Source organism: Ceratotherium simum, chromosome 5 (genome assembly GCF_057802395.1).
Source record: "Ceratotherium simum simum isolate JZ-2026a chromosome 5, ASM5780239v1, whole genome shotgun sequence".
Classification (NCBI taxonomy): domain Eukaryota; kingdom Metazoa; phylum Chordata; class Mammalia; order Perissodactyla; family Rhinocerotidae; genus Ceratotherium; species Ceratotherium simum.
The window spans coordinates 17413068-17435475 of record NC_141904.1 but is presented as its reverse complement, the minus strand read 5'-3'; the positions used below and the strand labels follow the sequence as shown (position 1 = coordinate 17435475).

The window sequence follows — 22408 nt, the reverse complement described above, 5'->3', positions numbered from 1 at the left end:
CCACTCCAGAAGGTTGCTTGCTATGCAATGTGAACTTCACCTTAATTCGCCCTCCATTTCCCCTAGGCCACAGATATACTCGATGGAAACTTTGGCGAAGCCAGCTTTCTGCCTTTTTTTCCCCCGTGATTTTAAGATCTTTTGACATTTGGTGCAGTGTTGGGAAATAGCTGCCATTCCCTCACCCGTGGCAGACATCGCTCATCAGTCATGGCACTCTCCTTGCTGAGCCCAGATGAAGCCTCAGAATCCTTCTCAACACAGCCACTAACAATGACCAGAACTGGTGTTCAAGATGAGACCTCACGCAATCCGTGACTTATGCTGGGTTGATCTATGCCAATGGTTCTTAAAATGTGGGAACCACACTGGAAATTTGTTAGAAGCGTAAATTCTCAAACCCTATCCCAGAACTAGTAGATTTGAAAGTCTGGGTCAGGGCCCTGTGATGTGTCTTAACAAGCTTTCCAGGAGATTCTGATACACGCTCAAATTTAAGAACCACTGCTCCAGGCCAGTGGGTGTGACTAATGACTGCACATTAGAATCACCTGAAGCAGGTTAAACCTACCAGTGCTTGGGCACCACTCCCAGAGATTCTGAATAAATTAGAATACCCATTAAAAAAAATACCCACAACTTCCCCAGAGTGATTCCAATGGGCAGCCAAGCTTGAGAGACACCAGGCGAGGCTTTCTGGGGTGCCGAGAAGAGGGGTATTGACGTTGCCTTTAGTCAGTGTGGTGCAGTTAAGATACAGGTACCTAGACCTGGAGTGGCCACCTGGGTCCGGGACTGAGAGTGTGAGGGTAGGTTCTCCCTCAGGCATGTCAGGCCTCTCCAGTGAGTAGGAGTAGTGATGGTGGCTCCAGGATCCTCATCAGAGCTGCCTTCTGACTGTTTTCCTTACATCAGTGGACGTGCCATGGTGCTGCCCCTTGAATCCTCACTGCACGGCACTCACATTGCTGGGCAAAGGGCAGTCCTTCAAGGGGCAGGCTGGCCTGGGTCTGATACAGCACTGAGGAATACAGAGGGCCCTGGGTTTATCTGCTGGGCTTTAATTTAAATGTTAGAGGTATCCTTCACTCCCAAATCCCACTGGCTCCTAATTATAGCCCACGGTGGATCTGCCACCTGGGAATTTAACAACAGTATTTTTAAGCTAGTGCCTGATAAAACTGAATATACTCAGTGTATTAGTTTCCTGTGGCTGCTGTACCAAAGTGCCATGAACTGAGTGGCTTCAAACAACAGAAAGTTATTCTCTCAGAGTTCTGGAGGCTAGAAATCCAAAATCAAGGTGTTGTCTGGGTCATGCTCCCTCCTAAGGCTCTGGGAAGAATCTGTTTTATGCCTCTCTCCGGTTTCTGGTGGTTGTTGTGAATCCTTGGCACTCCTTGGCTTGTAGATGCATCATTCCAATCTCTGACTCCATCTTCATATGTTCTTCTCTCCTATGTGTCTCTGTGTCTTCACATGGCCTTCTTATGTGGACACCAGTCATTGGGCTTAGGACCCACCCTAATTCAGTAGGATCTCCTCTTATTTGGTTATATCTTCAGAGCCAAATTTCCAAATAAGGTCATATTCACTGGTACAGGAGGTTAGAATTTGAACATATCTTTTGGAGGACACAATCCAAAATATAACTCTCAATAAATTCTTATTTAATGGTGACAATAATGTACTGGGTGGTTTACATATACACATCATGTTGGATCTTCGCAGCAACCCCAATATGTTTTATATATTATAAACCTATTAGAGAGTGGGCATTATGAAATTCAGAGCCATCGCATGATGATCTTTGTCACAAACCTATCACTTCAAGGGGATTCCTCACGCAGCATGATTCCAATATTTGCTGAACAAGTCCATGATCACCATACTCAGTTTTTATGAGTGTCTAGGTTCATGTTATATACTGACTGAGACTTCTTCTCACACAAGATGGTGGAGAAAAGTACAGTAGCAATGCCCAGACACACAGAAGTGTTACCCTATGGCCATCTCTAGGATTGGTAACTAGCAAGGGGGATCAGTCCTGTGCTCAGACTTTGGCCTAGAAAACGCCCCAATTGTGTGGGTTCTAGAACCAAAGCTATGAGCTGTGCCTATCTAATCTCACTGGGGCAAGACAGTGAACTGGCTGGGTGGCATTGGGGACATCCATAGCTCCATGAGAGTGGGGCTGAGTCTCATGATTGCCATGTCCTCAGCAGGATGCTGGGCAGAGTGGGTGCTGCAAAGATATTGTTGTAGACTGGCTGAGGCTAAGGAACTAAAGTACCCCTGTACAGACTTTCCACATGTTGGCCTCATAGCTGCTGGCAGGTGTGGGTGTGGGTTATCAGCAGGTGACCCTGAAGATGGCGGTGTTAGAATTAATCTGCTGCCAGATATCTTCTCTTAGGTCGTCAGATAACAAACACACACACACAATGTTTATAATTTATCTTATACCTGAGTTAAGGCATGATTATTCTGAAGCAGTGGATTTCAAACTTTTCAAGAATTTCTTGACAGCACAATCATTCAATGCCAAGCTGTGTGTGCAAGGTCGGCATGTGAAGTCATGCAGGGAGCTCAGTGCCCTGATGTGGTGAGGTGCCTTCTCCTTCCCCTGTACCCCAACAGTGACCCTCTGTGGCAGCTCTGGGGAATCCTGGTCCCTGCAGAATGCAGACCTGGGCCCTCAGTATCCTTGGGGGAAGCGGTCATCTGGTGCCTTAGAGAAAGCCCATGCTGGGGACAATGTCTCTTCAAGCCCAGTGTCAGCCCCTCCTTGCCCACATGGATGCAGATTCCTTCCCAGTGAGCCTCATCTGTACCTCAACCCCCTGAGAATTCCTCTTCCCTCATGTTCCTTCCCATCCAACAGAGCGAACCACTCCTCTGAGCCCTTCCTCATTCCTGCACTGGTGAGAGCCAGGAACTCTTAGAGCACTTTGCAGTCATGTGAATGCATTGGCCTTGGGCCTTCTGGTCCAGACTTCTCTTCCAGCAGGAGGACCCTCTTGCTAGCAGAAACCCTGCCTCCTGCAACACCATCCTTTGGGCTGGTCATCATCCTCTAAATTAATAGATTTCCTTTCACATAATCGGAGACAAATTAAATAATCATCCCCATAATTACCTCTGAGCATCAGAAGGCAACGCTGATGATGTGATGTTTGTGAAGCTGGGAGGAAAGTTTAAAATTCCCAGGAGTAAAGCACCCGTCCCTCTGTTCCCCTGACTTTGGCCTCCCTTTTGTTTTGCCTTGGAGGTCAGCATCTCCTGCTCTCTTGGCTGAGTGGGAGAGCCGGTCGTGACAAGCTGTCACCTGCCTGTCCAGGGCAGCTCTTCTGGAAGCCTCTGCCACCTGCTGGGATGGGGGGTGGCGGTGACAGGCCCAACTCTGTGTTCAGTGAGGCCCAACAGCGCAAGGTGGCAGGAGGGCTGAGACGCCTCGCCAGGGGCCTGGCACGGCCACTTTGCATGCAAGGGGGAGCAGCTCAGCAGCTGTCACTGGCAGCCCCCGGGGTCTGCTCCAGACTTGGCAGAGAGGACACCTTCAGACTCCGGATCGCCTCTTTGAAATTCAGAAGGACCACACTTCCATCTCCCCTCCCCTGCTCCTGACACAAACACACACGCCAAAGAGAAGCCCGAACCCTCTGTTACTCACAGACCTACACGGCCACATTTTCTCTCTGTGTATCTCTCACTCTCGCACACACGTATTGATAAGTTCTCACTCACACAGTCTCATTCCCTCTCCCTCTCCCTCTCTGCTTCTCTCTCACACACACACACACACGCATGCACGCACACACACACACACACAGCCACACTAATTAAAATCCTCCTCTCTACCTCACTTAACCCAGATATTTCGAGCGAGCAGAAACCCCTCTCCTCTGGGGGAGCCCCAGGCTCTCTCCAGGCAACACCCCCTCCTCCAGTGGGGACACACAGCATGGGGTCCCTGAGCTATTGGACACCGGCCTCCAGGTGTTTGATGACTCCTGGTTCGCTGGACGAATTTTCCACCTCTCTTCCCAGCCATGGGTACCGTGTGGATAAAACCAGTAAATTCATTCATGTTCTGGGCGACGGTGAGAAGAGAGCATCCTGTTGCAGCCGCAGCCCAAGCCTGCCCTCCAGGCATTTGTCACATTGCTGGCATTTGAGCTGAGGACATCACCCATCACAAAAGCCTGCCATCATCCCCGGGGAAATCAGGACTGTCTTCTTTGAGGAAAGCTGGATGTGTGCCAGGGAAGACCCAGGCCAGATCGCCTTTATTCCTCCCAGGCCTGGGGAGGAAACCAGATAAAAATACGCTTTGCAGCTTGCTCCTTTTTCTCTCAGTTGCGCTCAGACTAACCACTTATACATTTTTAAGGTATTTTTACTAAAGTCCAACATGTGTCTCTGGTGATTTGAACAGATCGTGAGAACGGTCAGTATAAAAATAGCCTCATTCAGCAGAGGCTAGGGGCAGATGAGAAGGGGCGTGAGGGAGCTGCGGGTTTCATGGATTAGGAGGCAGAGTCCAGGCATCGCCAAAGGGCCATGGGAGCGAAAGCCTGGCATTTGGCATGAGGAATTGGAAATGAGGATCGTATTTGTTCTAGAGCATGATGAGCTGTGGAGGGCAGCCTTGGCGAGGGCCCCCCTTTACCTCTATAAGTGGCATCAGTGGCCTACGCAGCGTGCCTTGCTCTCGGCTCACCTCCCCTTACCTCCCCCTTGGGAATCCCTGCCTCAGCCGTCCTGGATCACTGGCAGTACCATCCTCTCGCTTACCCCCACATCTGCACACGCTCCTCTCTGCCCGGACTTTCCTCCCTCCATCACTTTGCTAAATTCACTTCTACTCATCCTCTAGGGCTGAGCGGAGTGAATGATAGTTAACGTGTGTACGGCACTTACTTTCTATGCCAGGCCCTGTCCCAGGTGCTATATGGATAGTAACCTGCTTAATCCCCACAACAACCTATGGAGGTGCCATCATTATCCCCATTTTGCCAATGAAAAACTGAGGCACAGAGAGGTTAGGTAACTTGCCCCAGGTCACACAGGTAGAAAGGGGCAATACTGGTATCCACACCTGACCAAAGGCTCTAGGAAACTGCCCCTCTGACTGCTTCTGGCCACCTTCCCTGACCCCTGCCTGTGTTAGGGTGTCTCGTCTGGTTCTCAGGACACCCTGTATCACCCTCAGCCTCACCCTCATCACTTTCCATTTTGTAAACAGTACATTTTAAGTTTCTGTTTTCTCGTCTGCCTCTCCACTCCCTGTGCAGCTTGAGGGCAGGGCCCCTGACTGATCTCTGGGACACCAGCTCCTCAGAAAGGGCCTGGCACAAAGCGGTGCTCATTGCCTATTTGTTGACAGGGCAAGTGAATGGATGGATGGATATCAATCCTTTAGGGGAATGAAACAGGCCAAAGTCTAGCTGACAAGCTAAGGGCCAAGCAGAGAGCCAAGCCGGAAACTTCCAGTGTGCGGTTGGAGGTCAAGAAGGAGAAACAAACTGAAGAGTGGCCCTTTAGAAAAGCATATCTCCAGCCTCCGGATGTCGACCTCCACGGAGGGGCAGGGAGGGCAGCCAAGGTCTACAGAGACCTGCGCACTGGGCCCATCAAACCCAGTGCAGCCCAGAGCTGGCTGCAGGCTGTAGAGTGTGGAAATCTTCCCCCAGGGATGGAGCACAAGGCAAATGGGGCTGAGGGGCAGTGCTGTGTGACCCTGTAGTAGGAGGTCCCCCATGAAGTATCGCTCACCACTTGCTTCCTTTTTTTGTTGGTTTTGTTTCCTCCTGACCCAAATGCTGTGACTTTTACGATGCTGTGGAATAAAGACAGCCATAACTTGCATCTCATGGCTCAGGTAGCCAGTCTCGCCCAGTATGGAATCTCCTGTTGTAGTGCATTTATGACAGTTCCACTCCCTCCTCCCACCTGACAGTGACATTAGAACCAGCATGTAAGGAACTGGGGGGCAAATGAAGCATCCGTACGAGCCGCCCCTCACATGCGGTGTGCCCACATGTGGTGTGAGATCAGCACAGGCCACGCAGATCCTTCTTGAGCAACTCAGGTGCAGGAATGGAGGCCAGCCCATGGGCATGGACCATCCTGGCTGTCCTGATTCACGAGACGTGGGAGCGAGGGAGTGGAAGGAATGTGTGCCGAGTTTATTTTCACCTGATGGTGGGGCTTCGTCTTCCAGGGAGGGAAGATCCCCGTGAGATGGACAGCTCCAGAGGCCATCGCCTACCGCAAGTTCACGTCTGCCAGCGACGTCTGGAGCTACGGGATTGTCATGTGGGAAGTCATGTCATTTGGAGAGAGACCCTACTGGGATATGTCCAACCAAGATGTGAGTGTCTGCAGCACCTGGTTGTCACAAACCCCCATCCAAGAGATCCCGCAGGCAGTGGTATCCCAAGCCCTTCTCTCTGTTTTCAGCTCAGAGCCTCATAACCTGATCTCGAGGAGCCCAGAGCAGGGGATACAGGGACCCCCTTGGCACCAATGTTTGAACTAATCAAAGAGCCTGGCATGGAGATATGACAGTCCCAATGACCCTAAAGCCTATAAAGGTGCCTGGGCAGAGTCAGGTGACAGTGAGCTGGTTCTGAGTGGCTGTGGACCATGAATAGATCAGGCCCAGAATTAAGCAGGAAATTCTGCCCTGCTTCAAAGCGCCCAGCTGTGTTCTCCTTCACCATGTGTGACAGCAGGGAAGGCATGCTGCTCTGAGGCCAGGTCTGGCTTCCAGGCCTGCTCTGCCTCTGACAGATGTGCTGCATGGAGCCAGGTGCAGTTTTTGTCTGGGACTCACACCTCCTAGCTTTAAAGAAAGGAATTGTAAAGGGCCCTTCTTTCCTGAGAATCCACCCCTCTGGGATCCTGTGTCACCTCTCAGTGAAGGAGGAGCCAAGAAAGCTTCCCAAAGCTGGTCAGATTCAGAAGGGCCCAGGAATGGGAGCCTGTCTGGGTGGAGGTCATCAACATCCTCCAGGCTGCCCTCCAGGGACAAGGGTGGGAAAGGAAAGAGAAGGGTCATCTGAAATACTTTAAGTAGAAATGAATTTTCGGGGTGTTCCACATGGGATCCTTTGGTCCATAAATACCAAAAGGTGGGAAGCCTCTTGAGGATGATTTGTTTTGATAAGGCCCCAATGGAAAGTCCTACCTGGATTTCCACAGTGCCTTGGATCCTGGCCTGTTCCCCAGGATGGCTCTTCCTTTGTTTTTTGAATATAGACCCCCTCTTGGAGCTGAGAGGATGACAGCATGCAAAGCCCATGTATCTCTGCTCTTTGCCAGCTCTTCCCATCACCCTGGGGGGCAGTTCTTATCTTTCCCAATTTACAAGCAAGGAGAGGCAGGGCTGTCCCCAGTCCAGATCTGGTTCCATTGGGCAACCAGCTGCACCTAAGCACCTGCAGGCTTGGGTGGGCTCTGAGGCCCTGGCAAACTTGAGAAATCTGGCCTCGGCCAGCCCTCTCTCCAGCCGGAGGTGTAGAGCCATGGCAGTTGCTCAAAAGATTGAGAAAGGTGGCAATCTGGGAGCCCAGACACATTTCCCAGTGAGACTGGAAAGAGGAGGCGGGGTGCTGCTGTGACAGTGCCCCGGGCTGCCATAAGCAGAGTGGCTTCAGCCCAGAGCGAGTGAAATGGCTGCATCCTTAACCAGGCCCCGATGCCAGCCAAGTGTGGAGTCTAGGTGCTCCGTTACCTATGGTTATCCATGCCTCGCCTCTGCCCCCATGGCATGTCGAATCAGTAAGTGTTGGAATTGATGCCAAGGCTGCTTGCATGAAATGCACTGCACCCTGGTTCCGTCCATACGTTCAGCTAGATGAGCAATAAATATTAGCCAGAAAGAGCAGACCCATTTTGTCCTGCTGGGAGACTTTAATCCGATTAAGAACAATTCAGCACATAGAATAGATTATGAAACTGTCTGACAGGCAAGATTTGGCATTTAAGATATTCTCAGGAAATGCATTCACCTATGCTGAAAACAAATGGAATTTCTGAAATTAGACTTTCAGAATTCCCAAGTCATTCATTCAACAAACACTCATTGTGTGCTAACTGTGACTAAGCATTGTGCTCGCCGGTTCTGTTGTGGGGGGGTTTACAGTCCAGTGGCACACACAGAGGGCTGCAGGAACACTGGGGGGAAGTAAGGAAGGCTTCCCAGATATTTGACGCTTGAGCTGGGCCTCAGAGGGATGAGAACATCTGCAAAGCAGCAGCTTATTCTAATTTTGCTGGATTTCTCCAAAATAAAGCCCCTAAGCATTGTCCTAAGTGCTGTTCTGCTCTCCTTGGAGGGTGGGAGGTGACTCCACGCCCATTCAGAAAGCTTCTTGTGATGGGGCCTGGGAGAGAGCAGGAGGGGCTCCCAGCTGCTCTGGCCGCAGCCCCACTCATCAGAAACCACTGAGGCAGTGGCAGGAAAGAATTTTACAGATGACGATTGAAAGGCTTTAAGAAAGAGAATTGCAGAGGCAAGTTGGAGTGCTGGTAATTGGGCTTCCGGAGCCCAGGAAGGTCTTTGAACATGTACAGAGAGTTTGTCAGCCAGAGAGAGAACTTGGAAGTTCTGCGGCTTGGATCTGATTGACAGAGATAATGAGAGTGGCAGTGTCTGTGGAGAGGAGCTGCGGTGTTATTGAAACATCAGAGCTCAACTTAACCCCCTCTGCCCTGGTTCCTCCACCGCTCTGAGCTCTACTTCACTCTCCTGCGTGGAAGGTTGAGTCGGCACCGCCCACTGCCCAACTCGCTAACGGGAAATGCATGTCTGGGGACGGCCAGGAGCCCCCTGAGGACGTGAGGGCAAGAGGGGGTCCCTGCTTGTTTTCCAGCGGAGCTCCAGGTGCTTCACCAGGTGCCTGAGGTCAGACCCACAGCGGGGTCAGACCACCTGCCCCTGGTCCCCACCTAATCCCCACACCTGCCATCTCTGGGTACAAGTGAATAAAAGCAGCCCCTCACCCCACCCAGGCCCTACCCCTTAAGCCCCAAGGCCTTCGGAGTAGCCTGAAGAGTTGCTGCAGACCATTCAAAGTGAGCCAGCAGCCTGCTCCGGGACAGTTGCCCAGACTGGTTCTCTCACAACCTACACCCTCACCCTCACCTGCTGTCTAGAAGCGCCATCTGATCTCATTCTAATCTCCAGTCTTTTCAACATCCATTTATCTCATCCTGTGACAGACCAAAGAAAGGGGCCCAGGACTCACTCTGATTTTCAGTTCTGCTCGGTAAGACACCCTATGCCCCCAACCTTGGGCCGTATCTTTCCACACAATTCAAACATGGTCACTGGTGTTTTGAACCATCAGACAGCCAGACTGAAGGTGTTTCTCCATCCCTCCTCCCTGTTTTTCACACTTGCTAGTGAGGCAGGTGTGACAGAGAATGATCCCAAAGGCCCATTAGAGGACCACAATTATTATTATTATTATTTTTTTTTTTTTGGCTGAGGAAGACTGGCTCTGAGCTAACATCTGTTGCCAACCTTCCTCTTTTTTGCTTGAGGAAGATTTGCCCTGAGCTAACATCTGTGCCAATCTTCCTCTATTTTACATGTGGGTTACCACCACAGCATGGCTGACGAGTGGTGTAGGTCCAAGCCTGGGATCTGAACCCACAAATCTGGGCCACCAAAGCAAAGCGTGCCAAACTTTAACTACTACTGGCTCCCCACAATTATTTTTTTGAAATAATTATGTGGTTTTTTTTTTTATGAGGAAGATTCCCCTACATCCATTGCCAATCTTTCTCTCTTTTTTTTTTTTTTTTTGCTTGAGGAAGATTAGCCCTGAGCTAACATCTGTGCCAATCTTCCTCCGCTTTATATGTGGGACAGCTCCACAGCATGGCTGGTGAGTGGAGTAGGTCCACACCCGGGATCTGCACCCGCAAACCAGGGCCGCTGAAGCAGAGTGTGCGGAACTTTAACCACTTGGCCACGGGGCCGGGCCTAAAATAATAATGTTTTAATTTGATTATAAGTTATATGCACTCAGTAAATTTGGACAACACCCAGATCCTTTAAAAAAGGATAAAATTCTCCAAAGGTGTAGCACTTCAATGAAAGACTTGAGTAGATAAGTGCTACCCACACGTCAATTAATGACTTAGGGATCTTTTTCTTTTGGGTGGAGGGTGAAGGCTTTTTTTTTATCATATGTGCAAGAAGCATCAATGTCCCCAGAGTATCAACTCAAGTAATAAAAACAAAATTATCTAAAAGAAATAGAAAATGGAATAAAGTCCCATTTTGCAAACCTGAGCATGGGACGGGTTTCTAGGCTCTATCTTGAAAGGTGGCATTGACTAAGTCCCTACTCTGTGCTTGGTGCTTTTCAAACACTATCTTCCTGGGCCTCCACATGAGCAGCATGGACCAGCCACCCCTCTTTGCAGAGAAGACATGTACTATAATAGACATGGCAGAAATGACAGTCTCCATGTGATGTGGAGATTCTTTCTACTACTCACCTGTATGGTATTCAACATGCATCACCTCGTTGTGTCATTTAACCTTTGTAACAACCCCATCTGTGCAGTTTCAGGAAGTCACATGACTCTCCCAAGGTCCTGGAGCTAATAAGAAACGGAACTAGGATTTGAACCCAGGCCTCCAAGGTCTGTGCCCCTAATCACAGTGCCACACCAGCACCAACATAGCACGTAGATCTGCGCTCCTGGCTGACATGCAGGGAGGAGGAATCAGTGGCTCCTTGATGTCCTCTTAAAAAGAAAGTCAGCACACCAAACAAACAGGAAATATAAAAACAAACGCTAGGACAGTCTTCCAAAAATTCCCATGAGGTCACGTGCTGAGGAGACAAGGGAAAAGTAGCTAAGTAACATTCAGTCTAGAACTCAGAGGTAGAAGATTCAGCACGTGCACGGGGTCCCCAGTCTCCTGATGCTCTGCCAGGAGTGCTTGGGCCAGCTGTTCACACCCCGGAGCTGCCCCCACAAAAATGCCCTGACTCCAGTGCTCCTTCCTGCCACAGGCATATGGGAGAGTCATCTTGTCAGTGGGGAAAATCAGTATTCTGGGCTCTGGCATCAAACGATTTGAGCAGAGATGCCAGCAGTTTAGGAGAACACAAGCTGCCCTGCACTGGAAGATCTGGGGGGGCGCTAGTGGAACTTAGACACTAGCCCGTCCTGCTGGCCCCACCTAGCTTGTCTTTGGGCAACGAAGAAAGAGCTCGTGGGGCCATTCCCTGGGTAATCCCACTTGTCTCTGCAGTGAAGGGGGACTCCGACAGGGCCCCTCAATCTGGCTGCCTGGAAGGAGCTAGAAAAGGGTGCTGGATGATAAGCCAGGCTGATAGGAACGATGCCCAGCCGCTCATCCTCATGGATAACTTGGTTTAGCTCCATACCCCTGCTTCCTGCCATGAAGTCATCAAACAGCTCCAAGGACTGTTCTCCAGGCTGAGCTTACAATGGCAATCCCACAGAGGGCTAGGTGGGCTTCAAGGTATTCAACACTTAAAATCTGACCCCTCTGTGATTTTTTTTTTTAATTTTTTGTTTATTGCAGTAACATTGGTTTATAACATTGTGTAAATTTCAGGTGTATATCATTATACTTCTATTTCTGCCGGAGCCCCCTGTGATTAATTCCCAGCCCTGTCATTACTAGCTGTGTGCCCTCAGGCAACTTACTCCACTGCCTGTGCCTCCATTTCTTCATGGGGAAAATGGGACTAAAATGCCCTCCTAAGATGATAGCAGCTGATTGACGACTGATTGCCAACAGTTTGACAGAGATAAAAATTTTTTAGTGGTGCAACATATTGTTCAAAAGTGAATGTTCCTATTCACTGGTTTTTTGTTTAGTGGTAATATTGGTATGGTTTGTATGCTTATTTGTTTTTCAGCTGCATTGAATAGAAGGAACCATACACCTTGCTTATCTCTAATGACTTCCGTTTATTATAGTATCTCATGCCCCATATCATGTCCTATATACTGCGCATAGAATTTGTAAAAACATAAACTGATTGAAAATATCCACTTTCTGACCCATTTACAAAGTAAAAAAAAACAGAAAGAAAGAAAAAGAAAAGCAAGAATAATCCGTTGAAATGAATCTGACATTTTTGAAAGTAGAGGCAACAAACATCTGAAAATCCCTGAACTCCAAATTATCTCCTTTGTTGTTTAAGTGCTTTAGCTGTTTAATATAAAAGCAATGCATAATTACTATAGAAAATAAACATACAAACAAACAAAAAGAGAAACATACAGAGCATTCATGTGTCTACCTGCCCAGAGGCAACGACCGTCAACTCCACGGTATATGTGTCCTTCCAAGGTGTTTTCTATGCATGTGTATAATTATTGTTTTTTGTTTTGTTTTGATTTTTGTTTTTTACAAAAGCAAGATTATACCATAGTTGCAGCTATGCAGACTGCTCTTTTGCCTAATCTTACAATGTGAGTATATTTCCATTTCAATAGGTACATTTTTACAACATCACTTTAAGGCCTGTGTTGTATTCCAAGCCTTCCATTGTGTGAAGAGCGCACCATAATACGTTCATATGTTCAGCACTGGGTCGTTCACAATTATTTTGGCTGTTACAAAAAGCACAGAGCAGGCATAATTGATTTAAATGAATTGGAAATTAAGAAGTAAATAGTAAAATACTCTTACAACAAACTGAAAAACAGATGAAAGTACTGAAAGATCCTACAGTCTTTACAAAATTATCCACTGGAGTCTGTGAAAATTACCAAAACCTGATTAGAGATATTCATTTTGGATCATCTTGTTATTTTGACCATTGTCATTGTACAGAGCCAATTTGTTTAACCAAGTTACCTTTAACCCAATTCCTTTTGCTGCCTCATGAAGATTAAGGCAAATAATGCATGGGAGCATCTAGAGGGTCCCTGGCTAGGAGTAGGTCCTTCATCAAATGCTGATTCCTTCCTCCCTTTCTCTTCCCTTAGCAGTGAAAGGACAAGGCCACCACAGGCTTTGGTGGGTGTCCTTTATAAATAGTGTGTTCACTAGGTTTTCTGTGTGCCATTGTTTCATCTCCTCTGGTGCCACCAGCTGCCAGTGAGGCAGAATTGGGCCTGATGTCCTCTTAAAGAGAGGAGAAGCTCAAGCCATCCACGGGCTCACTCTTCAATAAACATTTACAGAGATCTAGTGTATATCAGGCCCTGTGCCAGGCCCTGGGGACACAACAGGACAATCAGATGTTGTCCCTGCTTTCTAAGAGCCCACATTCTAGGGGGAAAAGCCAAGTACACATAGAATCCATCACAGTGGGAGGTATGTGAGCACAGAATGAGGGTACCTGGGTCAGGGAGACTCCATCCTCCGGGGCTAATTCACAAAAGTCATTCACTGGTTGGTGGCTCATCACTCAGTCACACCTGTTATCATGTGTGTCACTGCAGGTCATCAATGCCATTGAGCAGGACTACCGGCTGCCCCCACCCATGGACTGCCCAGCTGCTCTACACCAGCTCATGCTGGACTGTTGGCAGAAGGACCGTAACAGCCGGCCCCGCTTTGCAGAGATTGTCAACACCCTGGACAAGATGATCCGGAACCCAGCAAGTCTCAAGACTGTGGCAACCATCACCGCCGTGTGAGTCTAGTAGACCTAGGCGTGGGTGGTCTCATAGTCAGGAGCAGGGCCGATAGCAAGGCTGCTAGCCTTTCAGTCTATTGAGAGCAAGGGTGAGGTGGCTGAGCTTATCCACTAACTGAAGAAGTTCCAAGACCCTTCCTTTCCTTTTTCTCTTCCATCTTTCTAAAATATTCCCTGCCTCCAGCATGGGCTGTAGACAGATGTTAAGATACCTGTCTGGGTCTCTACCTTCCTTTGGCTTCAGATGGGCTGGGCACTGGGCTCTGTAGCAGTGGAGCTGTATCTGATCTGAGTGGTATGAGGCCCCACTTCTGGGTGATCTTGTTTCCAGAAGGCACCCTTTCTGTTAACCATACCAGTCCCCTAGGCAGGTAGAGCTGCAGACTTGGAACCTTGGCCAATGTATCAGCAGATAAAGGCCCTGATTGCTGTGGGACAGAGAAATACAAAGGAATGGGATTTGTTATGAGCAAATGCACAGAACAACTGTCATCTAGGATCGGCAACTGTCAAATGTACATCTGCAGTGTTAACTCATTTATTAATTCATCTTTTCGACCAAAGTTTATTGGGTGCTTATGTGCCAAGCACTGTGCCCATTGCTGGCAGTATAGAATGAGCAAGATAGACAGGGTCCTTGCCCCCCTGGAGCTTGGAATCATTGAGGAGTGGCAAACACTAATCAGATGATCACCCAAAGAACTGCAAAATTGAGACCTTGGAAGCCACATGGCAGGCAGGTGCATGGGGCTTGGAGAACATATACCGTAGTCTGGTGTCAGAGTGGCGTCCCTGATGAGTATTATTTAAGCTGAGAGCCGAAGGGCAAGGATGCATTAACTGAATGAGAGTAGAGGGACAGGTGCTCCAGGCCAAGGGTACAGCATGTGCGGAGGCCCGAGGGTGGGAAGGACAAGGCCAGTGTGTTGGGAGAGCAGTTTGTGAGGGCACTGGGTCGGGGCTGAGGCTGGCAAAGTGGGTAAGGACCAGACACTCAGAGCCTTTAAGCCCTGCTAAGAATTTGGGGCTTGATTTTCAGAACAATGAGCGCCCCCTAAAGGGTGTGATGTGGATCAGGGTCGGGGTGAGGGTTATTGACATGATCACATTTGCATTTTAAAAGAGCATCCAGCTACAGTGACAACCTTATGTTGAGGAGAGCAAGCACGCCTGAAGAGAGACTGGTGGGAGAACACTGCAGTAATCATGAGAGAGACGGTCATGTCTTAAATCAGGGTACTGGTGTGCAAAGAAGTCAATGAGCTTGAGAGATTTTGGAGGGAAAGTCTTTAGGACTTGCTGAAGGATTGGGCCTAGGTGTCAAGGGTGTCTGGTTTCTGGATTGGGTACCTGGGTGTCTGCTTTGAGAATGTGCTGGAGAAGGTCAGTGGTGGGCTACTCTGTTCCATTTTTTTTCAAGTCGCTGAGGATGGAACCAGGAAAACATATGTTGCCAATATGTTTGGGGAGGTTTTAGTGAACTGCATATATTTTTAAAAGAATCATATCTTTGGATGGTGAAGCTCTTAGATTTCAGCTTACAAAGGAGCTGTGGGCCTTCCCTTCCCTTCAGACTGCATGCTGTGTCAGTCTGCCTGCCTGGCTGACTGACATGTGACAGGGCCCAGAGGCAGGGGGACTGGCCACCTGGCCTTGACAAGCCATGCCAATTCAGGATTCTGTAAGGAAGGAAGGGTCAGCTCAAGGCTCCCCCATAACTCTCATCCTGCCAGGGGTGCTGCCCTCCATGAAGTCTACCATCCACTCGAAGTGTGGTCTACTCAGGCACCACTGCTGCTGTGGGGTCACATGCTCCTCTCTGTCTCGCAGGCCTTCCCAGCCCCTGCTAGACCGCTCCATCCCAGACTTCACGGCCTTTACCACCGTGGATGACTGGCTCAGTGCCATCAAAATGGTCCAGTACAGGGACAGCTTCCTCACCGCCGGCTTCACCTCCCTCCAGCTGGTCGCCCAGATGACATCAGAGTAAGTCTGTCTCGCAAGCCTCTGTCCAGCTTGTGGGTGGAAATCTAGGCTCCTTCTCTACTGTTGACCATGGTGTGAGTCCTGATTTCCAGCCTCACCCGCAGAGCTCTGCCTCTGTACAGAACCAGGCTGGCGGAGGAGCACCCTGGAAAGGTGGAGGGGGAGGCTGGAGGTGGAGTGAGGAGGCTGAGATCCATTCCAGGCCCCAATGAGAGCTCTTCAAAGTCAGAGCCATATGTCATTTGCCTAATCACCAAGAGTCTCTCCTCCATTTAAGTTTTTAAACTCAACGCATCAAAGAGAGCATCCAGATGGAAAGAACACAGCCAGCCAGCACTTTAAACAACATAGCAGGAAGAGGCATCACACTGATTCAGCAAGAATCTCGGACGTGTGTGGAGCTTGTATGCCTTCTTAGACAGCACTTGTAAATAAGCAAAAATTCCATCCCCCACAAATTATTTACCCATCTGCAGCCCCCATAGGAGTGTGGGGGAATACAAAAGCTAAAATTATTCAAATACGATGAGAGCCAGAAAGGGTCTTAAAGATGCACGTAGTCCATCATCTCCCCAAGAATGTTCTAAGTAGACCGGTTCTGGGAAATGTTAATAGGTTCTCCTTGGAAAAAAGGTCCCACGGTCAAATAAATTTGGGAAATACTGAGCACTTTATCGCTCTCTTGGAGGTTCACTACACATATTAGCATTGTAAAGGCCATGAGAAATCCTGAAATAAAGAAACCCTTTTAAAATTATTAAATGCCATGGAACCGTATTTTTGAGGGGCAGGGTTTTATGGAACTGTAGCCTGGGAAATATTTATCTAGTTCCACCCTTGCACTGAGCAGATTCAGAAAGTAGGTGAAGTTAGTGCCTGAAGATTAGGCACGCATAAGGGGCAAAGCTGGGGCTCGAGCCTGCTTCCCCGGCTGCCGGTTCCATCTCCTTCTACCAGTCCACCCAGGGCCACAGCGGGGCCCATACTTTGCTGCACCCTGGAGTGACCTTGGAATCTTTGAAAAAATGCTGATGTCTGATTGCTACACCCAGATCTTCTGATTTATTTGGTATGTGGTGAGACCTGGACATCGGGATGTTTAAAAGCTCCCCAGGTGATTCTAATGTGCAGCGAAGTTTGGGAACTATTGGACTAAAGTTGGCAAAGGTTGGATTTTGAATACACATACACACCCTAGAAGGGACCTCACTGGCTGCCTAGGTGATGACGTGGACTGACGGCACCAGGTTGGTGGTCCGTAAGACATTTCCCATGCTAGAGGATTGAGCAGTTGAGCCCCAGAAGGGCAGCTTCTTGACACTCGGCCTTTTGTCCTAGACTCCGGCTTTGCCGTCAGTCTTACTGGAGCCCAGCTCCACCTCTCTGAGGTTTATTCTTGCCAGAAATGATGGAACCTCCACTTTCTCCAGGGAGATGGCTTGAATGTTCATCTAGCTTTGGAGCCACTAAACTTCAGAATTCATTTTTTAAAACCTGAGTTTATTTCCTGGTGATGCCTAAAAAAGACAGTCCCTGCCATTATGAATTATTATCAGACATCAAAAATAAAAAATAAAGAAGAATCATGTCCCAGTGGAAAATCAGCTTCCCCAGCTGGCAGAGCTAAAATGGATGCCCCAGACAATGGAGAGCCTGGGTTCTGGGGCAGAAGTGGGTGTTCACGAAGACGGGGCTTCTCCTGCTTTCCCACTGTGACCTGGCTGAGTATGGGGGCCCTTGTCCCCTGATCCCCCACAAACTGAAGGAATCAAGTGGAGTCTTTCCTTGAGTCTGGGAATAGCCACGTGAAAAAGAAGAAGGGGAGGCCTAAAAGGAAAGTGAAGCTGAAAATTAAGGGATTTAGCTCAAAGTAAAAAATGTCCACACAATATTGGAGCAATTTAGCTTGTTTCCTAAGACATAAAACAACATGAGCAATTAAATAAAATAGATTGCAGGACGATTTGTGAATTCAAAATTCAACCATGCCTCTCAAAAGTGTTTGCTAAAAAGACATGGGCGATTGACAGCCTAAACCAGCTGCAGCCCGTGGGGGACTGACCGCCGGCTGCAAGGAGGGGGATCAGGAGGGCCCAGGCATTGTGGGTGGAGGTCCAGCACAGGGTCCTCCTCATGGGTCTGGTGCACAGTGTACAAAGTGATCTGCTGTGCTGGGGACTGGGGGCTTCGTGGGGAATACAGGCAGGACCTTAGAAGAGTTTTGAGAGCAGCCCTGCAGGGTGGCTGAGAGCCAGGCAGTCTTGAATTTTAACCCCAGCTCCACCATGCGCTGTGTGATCTTGAGCACATTATTTAACTTCATTGAGCCCTACTCGCCTTGTCTGTAAAGGTGCAGGTAATAAAAGTGCCTATCTCATTGGTTTGTGGTAAAAGGTAATTGAAATAACGCATGCAAAGCACTGGCCTATTGCCTGCCTACAGGATGCACACGAGAAATGATTGCTGGTAAATCATCATCATTGACTTTAAGTGGTTTGTCAATTTTTATGAAACGCTTCCATAGGTATAAGTAAGCTAGTATATGGCACATGAGAAGCACTCAAGCAATGCCATGTATTGTTATTATTAACTAAGGAAAGATGCATGGCTCTCCCCAAAGTCAAATATAAGCCATGAACTTGTTCATATTAAGACTCATAGCTCAAAGATGAATCTACTTCAAACCCCTATCCTAAACATATTCCTTAGATTCCTGCTTGGGTAGATATTTGAAAGTTATTTTGAGATCACCCCTCTTAAAAATTCATGACATTAAAATTCAAACAGAGGCAGAAAATGGAAACTCAGGGGAAAAACATCAGAAAACCAGGCAAACCCCACATCTTTTCAATCTCAGTGGGTGATCACTAATTTAGGCAGAAAGCTTCACAGAATAACTGAAGCCCCACACAGTATATACTTGAAGTGTTAAAAAAAGTAGCAGAGGAAAGTTCCAGTCCACCTGAGGGTCATGGACACAATGAATGGGCTCTTCCAGAACCCGTAGGTGAAGATCAAGGCACAGCACATCCAGGATTGTCTAAGCTGTAGGGAGCATTGGAGATGAGGGCCATGGAAAAAGTGAGATTGAGCAAGAAAATATCTAGGTAGGTGTTTGCCACAGACTCGGGTAAACCTGGGCTCATTGGATTTTAAACACTTTTATTTGCCTACCCAACTATTATCAGGAGCTTGCCTTTATGATAAGTTTTGATCTGTGAAAAGCTGCCCTAACACTAAAATGCCTTCTTTTGTGGTTTTTTCCCTCCTAGAGACCTCCTGAGAATAGGGGTCACCTTGGCAGGTCATCAGAAGAAGATACTGAACAGCATTCATTCTATGAGGGTCCAGATGAGTCAGTCACCAACGGCAATGGCATGAGAATTCTTGTTTTCTGGGAGGAGGAGAGAAAGGAAAAGGACAAGGCTCAAGGGGGAACCAGAGGTTGACCACTATGGAATGTTCTGGAGAGACTGGCTTCTCAGCTGAGAAATGCATTACATCAGTGAAGAATAAACTGGACCTATTTCTAATGGGCCACCTTCGTTTCTCAGTGACAGAAGCATGCCTAAGATGCCGTGGGAAACCAAATATACAATAATAAAAATACAAAAAGTTGATGTTCAACAGAAGTGAAGACAAAACAAGATGCATCAAGGGACCAAGAGTGAACTCAGCTTCCGGCCTCCGTGGGCTGGAGTCATCCATCTGTAGGAAGAAAGGGAAGGAGGTAGAGGGAAGAAACAGAAGCCGTTTTCCATTTTCTTCCTCACCAATGACATTCTTTTCTTTACCCCTTTTGTACTCCTCCCCAAGAGTGCCCTCCCTTCTCCCACATCCATTTCCCTTTTGCTCCCGACTCACGTAGGGAAGTTTCTTCAAACAAACCCCAGCTCCTGAGTCTCCAGATGTCGTTCTGTCAGTTGCCAAAGGACTTTGCTGACCACTGCATGGGGGATCCAACCAATTCAATTAATGTCTTCATATTGAAGAAGAGATGTACCTTCAATTGAAAACCTTGTTTTTCTTTTGTTTGCATTTTCTGCAAAAAGGAAAAAGAAACCACAAATTGGAAAAAAAACAAAAACAAAAAAAAACAAAGAAAAACCTGTTTCCGTGTGCGAGAGCACGCCTATGTATGTCTGTGTTATGAAATGACTGTGCTTGTTCGTAACAGATGCAAACAAGAAAGAACTGGAAATCTTTGCCCCTGGAAACTCCAAGGGGCCAGGACGTGCTGGTGGTTTGGTTTTCTGCTTGGCCCAATTGGCCTATTGCTTAAATGGGGAGAGGGGTAGGGAGAAAAATAAAATGAAAGGGGAGAAAATACTCTTAAGAGCTTGCAAAATCAGACTGGAAACAGGTGAGTGGTTTGAATTGGATGCAGTGTGGGCCATTCTAGAATGATACTGACTGATCAATTATTCTTGGTAACATCTGAAGAGAAGGAGAAGGAAAGTGTTTTTGGAGAATGTTCTTCCACATCCCTGGAATCTGCAATTCTAGAGGTGGCAAGGGAGAATTCTTCTTACCTTATCTGTGGACTGGCTTAAGCCGCGTGGCATCCGAGGAATGTTTCAAATGTGTCTGTGTTTCTCTGCTTTCCTTCTTGTACCTCATTGTTCAATTCACTTTTGTAAATTCCACCTAACATTTAAATATTTTTAATTTCTCCTTTTACCTTAATCTCCTTGCTAATTTTATCTGTCTAATTAAAATGAGCAGAAGCATGTCTGGGTTTACATAGAATGGTGTCAGAGTGTGTGTTCCGGGATCCCACTGGGTCGTCCCCAAGTTACGGAAGAATCCTTAACAACCCTCCTTCTTCCCCCTGATCTGGGAGGGTGGGAACAGATCCCGGACCCTGTGACTCCCGAGAAGCAGAATATGATAGAATCACACTCACTGATGCAAAACCCAAAGGAAGAACTGAATAAATATGAGGCTTTGAGGCCTCCAATGTGTGACTTGAGAAATCACTAGAAAATAAATGTAATCATCAATAAGGCACGATCAGCCCTGATGTCAGTTTACACACTGCATTTGAGAAGTTCACATCCAGGCCAATTTTGTAAAAGCCACTAAAGACTATTTCAGCCTGCATGTTTGTGGTGTGTCTGTGGATGTGCAGTTGTTGGGGAGGGGTGTGAGGCAGTGAGAGCAGCTGCCATTCCCACCTAGCTTATTTAATACAGATTTAAGGTGAGATGAGTTTTTTCCCTAGTTCTAGGTAACTTTTTACTTGGGGAGGTCCTCACCTTCTGAAGCCCCTTCTAAGAGGCGCTCATAGGCCTAGGGGTACAGCTTCGATGCAGGGGAGCCCCATCGTAAAGCACCACCCTTGCGTGTAACCCCTGGGGGATAGGAGGAGATGGACAGACTGCTCAGCAGATTCGCATATGGTTGCAAAGGGCTCCAATCCAGCCACGTAGTGGGTAGAAGAGAAAACCTTCCCATATTAATAGCTTACCATTCCATGCACAATTTGCTAATTACCCCAAAGACCTCAATCCATGAAGTGTCTTACAAGCCTGGCAATTTGGCTAATCTACTCTCAGTTTTCCACAGGAATGAATTTTAATTTGTCAAAAAATTCCTCAGGCAGCATCTTTAACCCAAAATCCTCACTACACCTCCACCAATGCCAGCCCACCTTCTGGCTGAGGACAAAGCAAGGTCAAGGTGAAGGTCACGTCCTTCTGCCACAAGATCTGACAAAGAAGAGAGAGAGAAAAGATCCAAAGTGCACAAGGGGAAAGCATGAGGAGTCAGAGAGCCAAGGCCAGGACTTCTCCAGACAGTTCTTGGTGGGAGGGGCATGACCAAGCTTTTGACACGCCCACCTCCTTGCAGATGCCCAGCGCAGCTTCACAGGCCAGGCTTCCCCACCTCCACGCCGCGAAATGCAGTGTGTCTTTAGAGAGTGAGACGTCCCGGCTTCCCTCTGTAGCACGGGACTGTCATTAACCTCTCTGGGGCTCCTTTCCTCAGCGTATAATCAGATAGTAAGAACTAACGTTGATGAAGACTAGCTCACCTTCCTACAGGGTCTCTGTGCCAGGCACGTTCTAAGTACTTAACGTGTATTCTCTCTCTTCCTCACACTTATCTTGTGAAGGAGTAGCAGATACTTTATCTTCAGATGTTGAAAGGCAGAGACGTTTCCTAGATCACACAATGGTGGAGGTGGGATTTTGACCCAGGCCATATGACTCCATGCTCTTAACCACTATCTCAGTGGGTCTCACACTTGAGCATGCATTAGCATCACGTGGAGGGCGTGTTAAAACACAGATCGCTGGGCCCCGCCTCCGGGTTTTCTGATTCAGTCAATCTGGACTGGAACCTGAGAATTTGCACTTCTCACAAGTTGCCAGGGGTGCTGCTGCCGCTAGTCCAGAAACCACACTGAGCACCCGTGCACTGCAATCACCTACCTTCCTGGAATTAGTGGTAATGGATGTAAAGCCCTTGACTCAGGGAATGATAGTGCCTGAGGTTCTTGAGCTACCCAGAGAGAAGGGAATGACCCCTCACACTCTTGGGCATGAAGCGATGGGAGAGGCTGGTCCCCTGCACAGAGGTATCTGTGCCCACTGGTACTTTGGTCCCAGGGGACCTTACAGCTTCAAAAGAACTCCCAGGGAGAACGCTCCCTGGCAGTGAGCCCCCAGTCCTCTGCTTTTCAGTTAGACATGCTACCTTATCATCTGCCAGAGGATTAATTCTGATTCAGATCTTTTCTTAAAAACACACTTTGCACA

General features: G+C 48.1%; 1 protein-coding gene across 1 annotated transcript in view; it reads left to right on the top strand.

The window, feature by feature from the left end:
* EPHB1 (EPH receptor B1) overlaps window positions 1-20387 on the top strand; it is a 429979-nt gene extending 409592 nt beyond the window's left edge. The window contains exons 13-16 of the mRNA XM_004419346.3: window positions 6227-6376; window positions 13462-13655; window positions 15489-15644; window positions 18917-20387. Of these exons, the coding sequence (XP_004419403.1) occupies window positions 6227-6376; window positions 13462-13655; window positions 15489-15644; window positions 18917-19025 (609 nt within the window). The 3' untranslated portion in view covers window positions 19026-20387. The remainder of the gene's footprint in view (window positions 1-6226; window positions 6377-13461; window positions 13656-15488; window positions 15645-18916) is intronic.
* Window positions 20388-22408: the final 2021 nt, after the last annotated feature.